The following is a 14004-nucleotide window of genomic DNA, read 5'->3' as shown; positions in this document are numbered from 1 at the left end:
TTGCAGTACCACCAATAATAATAAGATTTTCTGATAATTTGTGCACTGTATCACCAGGACACTGAAAAGAAGTTTCCAATATAAATACATATTTAAATGAAATAAATATACATATATAGTACATACTACATATACTATATACATATGTATATACTAGACTTAATATTTTTATAAAATAATTTATTCTTATAATTTTGGAAATATTTTGTATTATATATAATATATGAGTGTTGTACTTATAATTTTACATTACAGTTGTAGTAAGAATCTAGGGACATCCTTAACCCTCTTACGCCGATTAGACGTATTAAACGTCGAGTCAAAATGTCTCCCGTATGCCGATTGGACGTATCATACGTCGGCTCAAAAAATTTTTTTAAAAATTCGCGGAAAAATACTTATAGGCGGCCTACCAGCCGAAAACTTTTGTATCACGCGCCTTGGGGGATGCTGGGAGTTCACGGATCAAGGCGTTGTTTTGTTTAAATCGCTACGCAGGCGCGCAAGCGCGAATTTCTTTCTTATCGCACTAAAAAGTATCAGTGACATCTCGGAAATTATTTCGTCACTTTGACATAATTTTTGCACCATTTTAAATTATCCTTTACATGAAGTATTATATATGAAAATGTGCGCAATTTTCATGTAAAATACACAAAAAAAATACTCATGATTGTAGCTTTTATCAGTTTTGAAATATTTTCATATAAATAACGATAAGTGCAAAAATTTCAACCTTCGGTCAACTTTGACTCTACAGAAATGGTCGAGAAACGCAATTGTAAGCTAAAATTCTATTATAGTCAATATTCAATCATTTGCCTTCATTTTGCAACAAATTGGACGTCTCTAGCACAATATTTCGATTTATGGTGAATTTATGAAAAAACTTTTTCCTTACGTTCGTGCGATAACTCTTTCGATAAATTTTTTCGTGCGATTGTCCTAATGTTTGCACCCTTTTAAATTTGCCGTTACATAAAGTTTATATATGGAAATGTGTGCAATTTCATGCACAATACAACAATAAAACAACCCATGGTTGTAGCTTTTATCAGTTTCGAAAATATTTTCATATAAATAACGTTAAGTGCAAAAAATTTCAACTTTCGGTCAACTTTCACTCTACCGAAAATGGTCGAAAACGCAATTGTAAGCTAAAACTCTTATATTCTAGTTAATATTCAATCATCTTTACCTTCATTTTGCAACAACTTGGAAGTCTCTAGCACAATATTTCGATTATGGTGAATTTATGAAAAAAAAAAAATTTCCTTACGTTTCGCGCGGTAACTCTTCCGAAAAATCAGAATTTTTTTGTGCGATGTCGAAATGTTTGCACCATTTAAAATTAGCTGTTACATAAAGTTTTATATATGAAAATGTGCGCAATTTCATGTAGAATACAACTAAAAATGATTGAAGGTGTAGCTTTTCTCTTATTTCGAAATATTTGCATATAAAATCACGATAAATAGAAAAAAAAACCACGTTTCGGCTGGTCAAATTTGACTCTACCGAAATAGTTGAAAAACGCAATTGTAAGCTAAAACTCTTACGGCCTAGTAATATTCCGTCAATTTTTGTTTTTTCTTCATTTTGAAAACAAAATTTGAAGTCTCTAAAACAATATTGTGATTTATGGTGAATTTTTGAAAAATATATTTACCTTCACTCCGCGCGCCGATTCGCGGCCGCAAGTCTCCGAAATACGTACATCGCATTATCCTAATATTTGCTCCTTTTCATATTAGCTTTTTTATAGAGTTTCATATATCAAAATGTGCGCTAAATCATGAAGAATACAATAAAAAATAATTGAAGGTTGTAGCTTTTTCCATCTCCGAAATATGTGCATATAAAAAAATATATATATAAAAATTTCGACATTCGGTCAAATTTAACTCGTCCGAAATGGTCAAAATCTGCAATTCTAATCTAAAACTCTTACATTATCGTAATATTCAATCATTTGTCTTAATTTTGAAACAAATTGGAAGTCTCTAGAACAATATTTAGAATTACGGTGAATTTTTGAAAATAACATTTTTTTACGTCCGCGCGTTACGAATTCGTACATCATTTTGTGATAATATTTTTCCGGTGTTGCTTTTATTGTTTTACTATGTATTATATATCAAAATGATTGCAATTTAGTGTACAATACAACAAAAAAAAGTAAGTCGTTAGCTTTACCGTTTTTTGCACAGCGTGATTTGAATACAATTATCTATGAATTTTTTTTTTTCGCTACCATATATCGCATTATTTACATATGATAATGATATTATTTTTCATTTCTGATGATTGCATACTAAACTTCAGGCAATGAAAAAAAAATGAGCCAAAAATGAACTCATAATCTTCAAAACTAAGCGCGCTGTGATTTTATGAAAAAATTATTTTTTCCGCTTCCGCGCTCACTCCAAACCGGCGCCGGCATACAGGAGAGGTTTTGATTTTTAGGGCTTCGGCGTAAGAGGGTTAATGTGTATCATACCATATGGGTATTAAAAGTGAGCTCAAAGAAGGATGATATCAGTAGTAATGTACATCTATTTGATCTACTAATTGTCTTTAATTTAACGTTTTCTTCCCTTCTTTAGGTTTTTACTTTATATTTCTGTAACGAAGGGATTAACAGTGGCTATTTTATCATCTGCATATAGTATGTAGATAGTACTTGTACGTACACTTTATTTTGTCAATGTATGTATTACAGTAATTCTCATTAAATGATCTATATGTCATATAATCACACACTACTATAATTTTTTAATAATATTTTGGCACAGAACTATTCATTCATGCATAAAAAAACAAGTTGTTTTAGTGCTGCCTCAACAATATCTGAGTCTCTTATTTACTTTATTCTGGTTACAACAAATTTAAAGAAAACTCTTCTCACTATAGTGATTAACCCTTAAACGCTGAGCCGGTATTTCCGAAAGTTCGGGAGTGAGCGCCAAAGCGGAAAAGAAATTTTTTTTCAAAAAATCACAGCACGCTTAGTTGTCAAGATTAAGAGTTCTTTTTTGTCGTTGCCTGAAGTTTAGTATGCAACCATCAGAAATGAGAAAATATCATTATCATATATAAATATTGGAATATATGAAGTGCGAAAAAAATTTCATATATAATTGTAGTATACAAATCGTGTTGTCAGCTAAAGGGTTAAAGCTAATGAGTTAATTTTTTTTTTGTATTGTACACTTAATTGCGATCATTTTGGTATATCACACATTGTAAAACGATCAAGGCAACACAGAGAAAATATTCTCACAATATGATGCATGAATTCGTAAAGTGCGGACGTAAAAAAAAGTAAGTTTTAAAAAATTCAACATAAATCGAAATATTGTGCTAGACTTCCTGTTTGTTGCAAAATGAAATTAATTGATTGAATATTACTAGACAGTAAGTGTTGTAGCTTACAATTGCAGTTTTCAACCATTTTCGTCGATTAAAGTTGACCAAAGGTCAAATTTTTTTTATTTATTGTTATTCATATGAAAATATTTCAAAACTGATAAAAGCTACAGCAATGAGTTATTATTTGTTGTATTGTACATGAAATTGCACACATTTACATATATAAAACTTTATATAACAGCTAATATAAAACGGTGAAAACATTACGACAATCCGACGAAAGAATTTCTTATTTTTTCGGCAGTTACCACGCGGATGTAAGGAAAAAGTTTTTTCAAAAATTCACAATATATCAAAATATTGTGCTAGAGACTTCCAATTTGTTGTAAAATGAAGGTAAATGATTGAATATTACTAGAATGTAAGAGTTTTAGCTTACAGTTGCGTTTTTCGACCATTTTGGTCGAGTCAAAGTTGACGGAAGGTTGAAATTTTCGTACTTATCATGATTTATATGAAAATACTTCAAAACTGATAAAAGCTACAACCATGGGTTATTTTTGGTTGTATTCTACGTGAAATTGCGCACATTTTCATATATAAAACTTTATGTAACGGCTAATATAAAACGGTGCAAACATTACGACAATCCGACAAAAGAATTTCTGATTTTTTGGGTAGAGTTTCCTTGCGGATGTAAGGGAAAAGTTTTTTTTTTTATTCACCATAAATCTAAATATTGTGCTAGAGACTTCCAATTTGTTGCAAAATGAAGGTAAATGATTGAATATTACTAGAATCTAAGAGTTTTAGCTTACAATTGCGATTTCGACCATTTTTGTCAAGTCAAAGTTGACCGAAGGTTGAAATTTTGGCATATCGTTATTTATATAAAAATATTTCAAAACAGATAAAAGCTACAACCATGGGTTGTTTTTTGTTGTATTCTACATGAAATTGCACACATTTTTATATATAAAACTTTATGTAACAGCTAATATAAAATGGTGCAAATATTTCGAAAAACTGACAGAAGAATTTCTGATTTTTTCGGCAGTTACAGCGCGGACGTAAGGAAAAAGTTTTTCAAAAATTCACCATAAATCGAAATATTGTGCTAGAGACTTCCAATTTGTTGCAAAATAAAGGTAAATGACTGAATATTACTAGAATGTAAGAATTTTAGCTTACAATTGCGTTTTTCTACCATTTCGGTCTAGTCAAAGTTGACCGAAGGTTGAAATTTTGGCACATCGTGATTTATATAAAAATATTTCAAAACTGATAAAAGCTACAACCATGGGTTGTGTTTTTGTTGTATTCAACATGAAATTGCACACATTTTCATACATAAAACTTTATGTAACAGCTAATATAAAACGGTGCAAACATTACGACAATCTGACGAAAGAATTTCTTATTTTTTTGGCAAAGTTACTGTGCGGACGTAATGAAAATGTTTTTCCAAAAATTTACCATATATCGACATATTGTGCTAAAGACTTCCAATTTATTGCAAAAATAAGGTAAATGATTGACTATTACTAGAATGTAAGAGTTTTAGCTTACAATTTTGAAATTTTGGCACTTATCGTTATCTATATGAAAATATTTCAAAACTGATAAAAGTTACAACCATGGGTTGCTTTTTGTTGTATTCTACATGAAATTGCACACATTTTCATATATAAAACTCTATGTAACGGCTAATATAAAACAGTGTAAAAATTACGACAAAGTGACAAAATCATTTCTGAGATGTGTCGCGGATGCTTTTTAGTGCGAGAAGAAAGAAATTCACGCATGCGCGCCTGGGTAACGCTTGTAAACAAAACAACAGCTTGATCCGTGAACTCCCAGCATCCCTCAAGGCGCATGATTAAAAATTTTTCACCAAGTACGTAGGCCTATAACTATTTTTCCATGAATATTAGAAAAAACTGTTTACCGTCGACATATTTTACATCAGTTAAGCTCCAGACAGAAAATTTTCGTCGACGTAAAATACGTCCAATAGGCGTTTAAGGGTTAACTTGTAAAAATTATATTTTTATAGTAAAATAAGGTTTGGTATATACTTACCCAGTAATTATATAGCTAAGAGCTTTCTACCTACAGCAGCCTAACAATTGAAAATTCGCGCTAGCTCTAGTTCCGGTTATGGTGTGGTTAGAATGCCCCGCCCACTATCGGGGAGTATATATAGGTAACAACCTGGCAGAGAGCTTCAATTCGTTTTCCGTTCTAAAGTCCATGCAAGGGGAGGTGGATGGGCTCTGATCCTATAGTTACTGGTTAAGTATATATAAAAATGATATGGTTATGATACAATAAAGTTTTGTACTACATACTTACCTGGTAGATATATACTTAGCTATAGACTCCGTCGTCCCCCGACAGAAATTCGAATTTCGCGGCACACGCTACAGGTCAGGTGATCTACCGCCCTGCCGCTGGGTGACAGGAATAGGAACCATTGCCGTTTTCTAATCAGATTTTCTCTTCCACTTGTCTCCTGAGGGGAGGCTGGGTGGGCCATTTAATCGTATACAGGTAGTCGTCTACTTAGGACGGCATTAGGTTCTGGCAGAGCTGTCGTTAAATGTATTCTTTAAATTGATCTTGTCATAAGTCGACGAACCCCATAGCCTATGTACATTATTCTATACCTACGAACCACATAGCCTATGTACATGTATTCTGTACCTACCGCATACTATCTATCATATATTATATCCAATGTATGCAATGTATACTGTCTTTCTTTCAGTATATTGAATAAATTGAATCATGTTTGTGCTGTCTTTTTATCCTTTTTACCATATTCATACACATGCGTGTACATGTACGTATTTGTTCGTTTGCATTTTCATTGACAACTTAGTAGCCTACATATACATTTTATATCATCCCAAATATGTGCATGTATAGTACCTATTATTACGTTTAGCATATGAAATCTTATCATGCTCGAACTCCTTGATTAATACTTACTTTTATTACTGTATTTAACATTTTTATTGTAGGCATTCAGACCATCTGTCTGGTCTGTTTACATTTTCTTATCCGCCATTTGCATTGACATCGGCTACACGTATTATATACTTTTATTTATTTATAGGTTTGAATTAAATACATAATTTGTTATTATATTTGATTTATTTGCAAAACAGAAATACAAAATGAATTACAAAAATACGAATCTTACCATTTTCGAACAAAATTTTACTTCTGAAAATATAAAACAAAACATCGTCTGCTGTTATCTCTAGCGACCGTTTGTACTGCTGCCAACACGTCTATGTACGTACGTAGTAATACACAAAGTTTTATTTAACAGTATGTAAATTATTTTTACTTTATAAATTTCAGGCAAACTACAGTAGTAATGCATAGATAGAATTGATTACATACAGAAAAAACATGAATACAGAAAAAATAAAAATTACGAAACATTTGAAATTTAAATTGAAAAAAAATAAATCATTGTCTGCTGGTGGATGGCTGGGGATCATCCGGGTCATCCTCATCCGTGGTAGTACTACTGGTAATGGGGACAGGGGTAGACCGAGATGTTGGTTTAAACATAAACATGCTTAGTTTTGTTTGAATGGTCCGTTTTTTCTTCTCTTCATAAATTTCCCGGTATGGGCGAACAGCATCAAGAAACATGCGTTCAATTCTTGAAAATCTTTCAGTATTTGGATCCATTCCTTCAAAATGAGCTAGAAGTTTATTTAACTGTGATAAACCTTCTGCTAAGCCTTTAGTCGTGAACATTCTTTGTGGCTCCTCCTCCCCCTCATCCGCCTTTTCTGCTGCTGCTTCTCTCCTTTCTTCTTCAGCAACTTTTTCCTCTTCCAGCGCAATCAGATCTTCAGTTGTTAGTTCTTCCGACTCTTTATCAAGCAATTCCTCGATTTCTTCCATTTCACATTCTAACGATAGACCTTTGGCTAATCTCACAATTTTTTCACGTATCATTATTAGTTCATTCTCATTATCAAACCCATCAAAAGTATTCACATAGCGTTTAGCGCAATTCTTCCAAATGCCGTTCATGCATTTCTTTGTCACAGTTTCCCATGCTGCAGATATTCTTGATGCATTTAAGAAATAATCGTATTTTTTTCCAAAAATCACGTAAAGATAAGTCAGGGTCATCATCTGTAGCAGATATAGCTTGGAAAAGGTGTTTTTTTAGATAATTTGCCTTAAAGGCAGCAATAGCTCCTTGGTCCATAGGTTGGATGAGGGGAGTTGTATTGGGTGGTAAAAATGTCACTTTCACGTTGGGATGGAGATCGGCTAGATGAGGTGGATGGCCGGGTGCGTTGTCCAAAAGTAATAACACCTTGAATGGAATAGTGTTTTCGAAACAATATTCACGAACCTGGGGAATAAAGCAGTTTAATGAACCAGTCCCTTCGAAAAGTGCTTGGAGTCCATCCATGCCTTTTTGTTGGAACGATAGTAGACTGGTAGCGTATGCCTATTCACATTTTTAAAGAGCTCGCGGGTTTTCGGAATGATAAATCAAAAGTGGGCTTCAGCTTAAACCCCGGCGATATTACCGCCAAGCAACAAAGTCAGCCTATCTTTAGATGCCTTAAATCCAGGCATGGCTTTTTCCTCTTGGTAAATGAAGGAGCGTTCCGGCATTCGTTTCCAGAATAACCCGCTCTCATCAACATTGAAAATTTGTTCTGGTAAATAGGCTTCTTCTACAATGACTTCATCCAAACTTTCAATGAACTTTTTCGCACCTTCCTCATCTGCACTCGCTGCTTCCCCAGTGATTCGGACATTATGCAATTGAAATCTTTTCTTAAATCGTTTGAACCATCCTGTACTTGCTGAAAATTCTTGGGTATAATCTGCTCCAGCACGCTCCTTCAACGTCTTAAAAATACTTAAAGCTTTCGTTTGCAGTATGTGAAGGCTTAATGGGACACGTTTTTGGAGTTGGCTTTCAATCCACACATTTAATAGTTTTTCCATTTCGTGTATGGGTCCACTTCGTTGTTTTGTTATCACAGTTGATCTCATAGGTGCTGAACCCTTTACTGCTTCACGAATACGTTCCTTATCTTTTAAAATTGTTGACACAGTAGAATGCGGTAGGTGAAGATCGCGGGCTATTACACTCACTTTCTTCCCCCCTTCAGACTGCTTTATCACTTTCATTTTCATGTCTAGATCAATAGCTTTTCTTGCTTTCTTAGCAGGCTTGGAAACTGAGCAAGAATTTCTTTTTGAAGACATCTTTGATTGGGGTTTGGAGCAAAGAAACATGTACAAAATAGGCTAACCAGTAACCACGTACAAGGACTCAAACACACAGAAACACTGCCGAAAGCTGAGCATCTCTCGGAGATGAGCGCGCTGCCGGTAGCGGGAAAAACTATCGTACGCACGCTCGACGTATTTTAGCCAAATATAAAATTAAATATTATTATATATTATTATATTGTCGTAGCTGTCGTAAAGTCGGTCTGTCATAAGTTGAATAGGTCGTAAGTAGACGACTACCTGTATATCTGCCAGGTAAGTATGTACAAAATTTTATTGTATCATAACAATATCATTTTTGTACATTCAACTTCCCTGTCAGATATATACTTAGCTGATTGGCACCCTTGGTGGTGGGTAAGAGACAGCTAACTACTGAAATAGATAGGAAGACAACATACGTTGTAGGTAATATATAAAAAACCTTGGTTCCTACCTGTTTTGGCTGAAGACTTCACGGCTACTGCTTAGGAGCCTGCTTCGCCTCAAGAGCCTCAGCGAGGTAGTGACCTCATGCTAGAGTTCTTGTGGATCTGTCAATGGGGTCTTATCCGCTTACTCGACAGAGCCTGAGGATCTTTGTCAATGGGGTCCTATCCACTTACATGACAAAACACCTTGCCTAATTGCATCATCAAGGAGCACAACACCGATCCCGATCACCTGATCCTAACACCCAGGTTAGTAATGAAATTGAAAGGAGTTATCCCCAACATCCTTTCAAGCAACCGTAAAAACTCAACACCAAATTTTCAAAAGCAAACTAAAAACATTAAAGATCGGTCTTAGCTCCTCTTCCCAGCACAGTATCCGCTGATACATAAGGACCCAGAGAGAAGCATTTCTCGTATGTCACTCTGACATCCTTTAAGTAATGGGAAGCAAAAACCGAGTTGCATCTCCAGTACGTAAAATATCCTTCATCGACATATTTCTTTTGAAAGATAGAGAGGTTGCAACTGCACGTACCTCATGCGCTTTCACCCTTAGCATTTCAAAGGATTCATCTTGGCACTTCATGTGTGCTTCCGTTATCACATTCCTAACAAAGAACGCTAGTGCGTTTTTTGACATGGGTCTCTTAGGGTCCTTCACAGCACACCAGAGACTCTGATTGCAACCCTGCAGTTGCTCCTTCTTTTGAAGATAAAATTTTAAAGCTCTAACTGGACAGTGAGACCTTTCTAACTCCCTCCCGACAAGAGCAGAAAGTCCCTTGACCTCAAAACTTCTGGGCCAAGGTCTAGAAGGGTTCTTGTTTTTAGCTAGAAACAGAGGTTGGAAAGAGACAACTGCAGAATCTCCTTTAAATCCCACACGTGAGTCTAATGCATGTAGTTCACTGACCCTCTTGGCAGTTGCGAGGGCCAAGAGAAAAATGCATTTCCTCGTGATATCCCTGAACGAGGCTTGATGAGGAGGTTCGAACCTATCCGATGTGAGGAACTTGAGAACCACATCTAGATTCCAGCTAGGAGGAAGAGAAGATCCGGTCTTGGAGGTCTCAAAGGACCATATAAGGTCATGAAGATCTTTGTTTTCCTCTATGTTCAGGCCCCTATTCCTGAATACAGCAGAGAGCATGCTCCTGTATCCTTTAATGGTGGAAACCGCCAAGTGTGATTCTTCTCTTAGGTAGAGAAGAAAATCGGCAATGTCGGTCACAGAGGTATTGGAGGAGGACAGCTTCTTCGACCTACACCATCTACAGAAAACTTCCCACTTCAATTGGTAAACCCACAGGGTAGAGGATCTGCGGGCTCTGGCAATCGCTCTCGCAGCTTTTCAAGAAAAGCCTCTCGCTCTGACGAGTCTTTCGATAGTCGAAAGGCAGTCAGGGAGAGAGGGGGGAAGTTTTTGTGGAACCTCTCGAAGTGGGGTTGTTTGAGCAGATCTGTCCTTTCGGGAAGAGATCTGGGGAAGTCCACCGTCCATTCCAGTACCTCTGTGAACCAATCTCGAGCGGGCCAAAAGGGAGCGATGAGTGTCATTCTCGTTCCTTCTGAGGACACAAACTTCCTTAGCACTTCTCCCAGTAGCTTGAATGGGGGGAAGGCGTAAGCGTCTATGCCCGACCAATCCATGAGGAGGGCATCGATCACTATGGCTCTGGGATCCTCCACTGACGAGCAGAAGTTGTCCATTCTTCTGGAGAGGAACGTGGCGAACAGGTCTATCTGAGGTTTCCCCCAGAGGGACCAGAGTTTCTGGCAGACTTCGGAGTGGAGAGTCCACTCTGTAGGAAGGACCTGGTTCCTCCTTCTCAGTCAGTCTGCTCTTACATTCTTTTCTCCTTGCACGAATCTTGTCAGGAGTATGATGCCTCATTCCTCTGCCCAGATTAACAGAGCTCTTGCTATCTCTTATAGGGAGAAAGAGTGAGTCCCTCCCTGCTTCCGGATGTAAGCCAGAGCCGTGGTATTGTCCGAGTTGACCTGGACTACCACGCCTCTGACATCTGATTCGAAGTGTTTCAGGGCTAAATGGATAGCCAGAAGTTCCTTCGCGTTGATGTGCCAGGACACCTGTTCTCTTGTCCAGGTGCCTGACACTTCTTTCGTTCCTAGTGTTGCTCCCCAACCTGTCTCCGAGGCGTCGGAAAACAACACTAGGAGCGGATTCTGAAGAGACAGGGACACTCCTTCATTCCTCTCTAGAGGGTTTAACCACCACTTCAAGTGGGACTTGATTTCTGGTTGAAGGGGAAAAGAATCCGACAGTTCCCCTGTCTTCCGATTCCACATTCTTTGTAGGTAGAACTGCAGCGGTCTCATGTGAAGCCTCCCCAGAGAAACGAACTGCTCCAGCGACGAAAGGGTACCCAGGAGACTGAGCCATTCCCTCGCTGAGCTTCGTTCTTTCTCTGAGAAGGCCGAGACTTTTTCCAAGCCTCGAGCAATTCTTTCTAGCGACGGAAACACTTGAAAACCCCGAGAATCCATCTGAATCCCCAGATAAACAATGTTCTGGCTGGGGATCATCTGGGACTTCTCGAGGTTCACAAGCAGTCAGAGAGATCTTACAAGATCCAAAGTCGTTTCCAGGTCCTCCAAACATTGCTGTTTCGATTTCGCCCTTATGAGCCAATCGTCCAAGTAAATTGATATGTTCACCCCTTTCAGATGTAACCATCGTGCAACGTTCCTCATCAGGCCCGTAAACACTTGAGGGGACGTAGAAAGGCCGAAGCACAAAGCCCTGAACTGAAAGATCCTGCCCTGTACCATGAATCGAAGGTATTTCCTCGATGCAGGATGCAGGGGGACGTGAAAATACGCATCCTGCAGGTCGAGAGAGACCATCCAATCTCCCGGACATAGAGCCGCAAGAACCGAGTTGGAAGTTTCCATAGAGAACTTTTTCTTCTCTACGAAGCGGTTCAATGCGCTCACATCCAGCACAGGCCTCCACCCCACCGAGATTTTCGGGACAAGAAACAGTCGATTGTAAAAGCCTTGGGAGTGCGGATCGTGCACCAGTTCAATGGCCTCCTTCTCTAACATCTGATCTACAAGATGTAAAAGAGATTCTCTCTTAGCAGGGTCTTTGTACTTCGCAGACAGTTCCCTTGGGGTCGACGTCAAGGGAGGTCTGTCTCTGAAGGGGATGAGATATCCTTTCCTCACGATCGAGAGGGACCAAGAGTCTGCTTCTCTCACAGTCCATGCTTCTGAAAACTTCAGAAGCCTGGCCCCTACTGGTGTTTGGAGGATTGGTACATCATTTGGTCTTCTTAGCTGGTCTGAAAGAAGACCATCCTCTTTTTTCCATTCCTCTCTTTCTAGAGGAGGATCCAACAGATGAACTCCCTCGAAAGGGCGGCTGAGGATTCCGTGACTCCTTCTTCACAGCAGGAACGGCTGGCCTCGTCTTCTTTGCTGATTGCACCAGCAGATCTTGAGTTGCCTTCTCAGTGAGTGAGTGAGAAATATCTCTCACTATTTGAGAAGGGAAAAGCTGTTTTGAAAGAGGTGCGTACAGAAGAGACGACCTCTGAACAGGCGAGACAGCTTTCGTCAGGAGAGCTGAATACAGCCCTCTTCTTAAGGATTCCTGCTCCGAAAAGGGAGGCCACTTCCCCCGATCCGTCTTGGACCGCCTTGTCCATGCACGCTAATGCACTATGCAGGACCTCGGGACTTAGGAAGTCAGGGTCCTGTGTCTTCTTGGCCAAAGCCCCAAGGGACCAGTCTAGAAAGTTAAAAACTTCCAAGACATGGAATAATCCCTTGAGGAGATGGTCCATTTCCGACATTCCCCAAGTGGTCCTTGCAGATGAAAGCGAATGTCTCCTCGATGAGTCTACGAGTGTGGAGAAATCTGCCTCAGCCGAAGTAGGGAGAGCGAGTCCCATTGCTTCCCCTGTCTCATACCAAATGCCTCTCCTCCCAGAAAGCCTGGAGGGGGGGGCAGGTAAAGACAGTTTTCCCCGATTCTTCCTTGGAGCTTAGCCAATTTCCAAAAGACTGTACGTAATGCTTTCTTCATGGAAATGGTTGGTCGCATCTTCAAGAAGGAGGATGATTTTGACGTCTTCGTGCTCGTGAACAACGAACGAGGAGAAGGAGGGGCGGCAGGACTCAGAGAATCGCCAAATTCTTGCAGTAAAAGAGCTGCTAAGGTCTTGTAATCCGAGAGACCCGCACCCTCATTAGCTTCCGAGTCAGAAACATCTTCCAGCTCTTGTCCAGTTCTGGGGGAAAAGAGCGAGCAACCGAAGGAGAGCGCCTCCTTTCGCAAGGTGAAGGGCTTTTAGCAGTACCAGCGCTATCCTGACAAGGGCGACGGCCACCTGTGCGACATCTTGCGTCCCTGCCAGGAGAAGGCTGATCCTGCAAAACGCTCCTATCAATATCAGAGCCATCCTGATAAGGACGACGGCCGCCTGTGCGACATCTAGCGTCCCTGTCAGAAGAAGACTGTCCTTGCGAAAAACTTCCAGCAGTCCCAGCGCCATCCTGACAAGGGCGACGGCCGCCTGTGCGACATCTTGCGTCCCTGTCAGGAGAAAGCTGATCCTGCGAAAAGTTACAAAGAGGAGACTCCCGGTTAACTTCTCTCTCGATATCAGATGAAGCTGGAGATCCTGGCACCTGGCACCTGGCTGGCGCGTGGCGCCCGGCTGGTGCCTGGCTGGTGCTTCGCTTGTGGCTGGCGCCTCGCGCCTGGCTGGCGCTGTCCGTATCGGACAATACTCGCTCCAGTCCGGGCTGTCCGAATCTGGCTCCTTTATTGGAGCCATGAACGTCCACCGGACGAGATCTCTTGATCGGAAGGAAAGAGTCTTTTCTCCGAGGAGGGTCCTTCTTTAGGACTCCTACCAAAGACGAGATTTGCTCC

At 39.3% G+C, this 14004-nt stretch overlaps 1 protein-coding gene across 1 annotated transcript in view; it reads right to left on the bottom strand.

Moving 5' to 3' along the window:
- The window catches only part of LOC135211178 (actin-related protein 10-like), a gene marked incomplete in the record, with an annotated part of 143199 nt that overhangs the window by 34844 nt on the left and 94351 nt on the right, over positions 1 to 14004 (bottom strand). Inside the window, 1 exon segment of the mRNA XM_064244381.1 lies at positions 1 to 61. Coding sequence (XP_064100451.1) covers positions 1 to 61 — 61 coding nt within the window.

The sequence above is a fragment of the Macrobrachium nipponense genome, chromosome 4 (genome assembly GCF_015104395.2).
Source record: "Macrobrachium nipponense isolate FS-2020 chromosome 4, ASM1510439v2, whole genome shotgun sequence".
Classification (NCBI taxonomy): Eukaryota; Metazoa; Arthropoda; class Malacostraca; order Decapoda; family Palaemonidae; genus Macrobrachium; species Macrobrachium nipponense.
The sequence above is the reverse complement of the archived record's forward strand: the minus strand, read 5'-3'. Positions and strand labels throughout refer to the sequence as shown.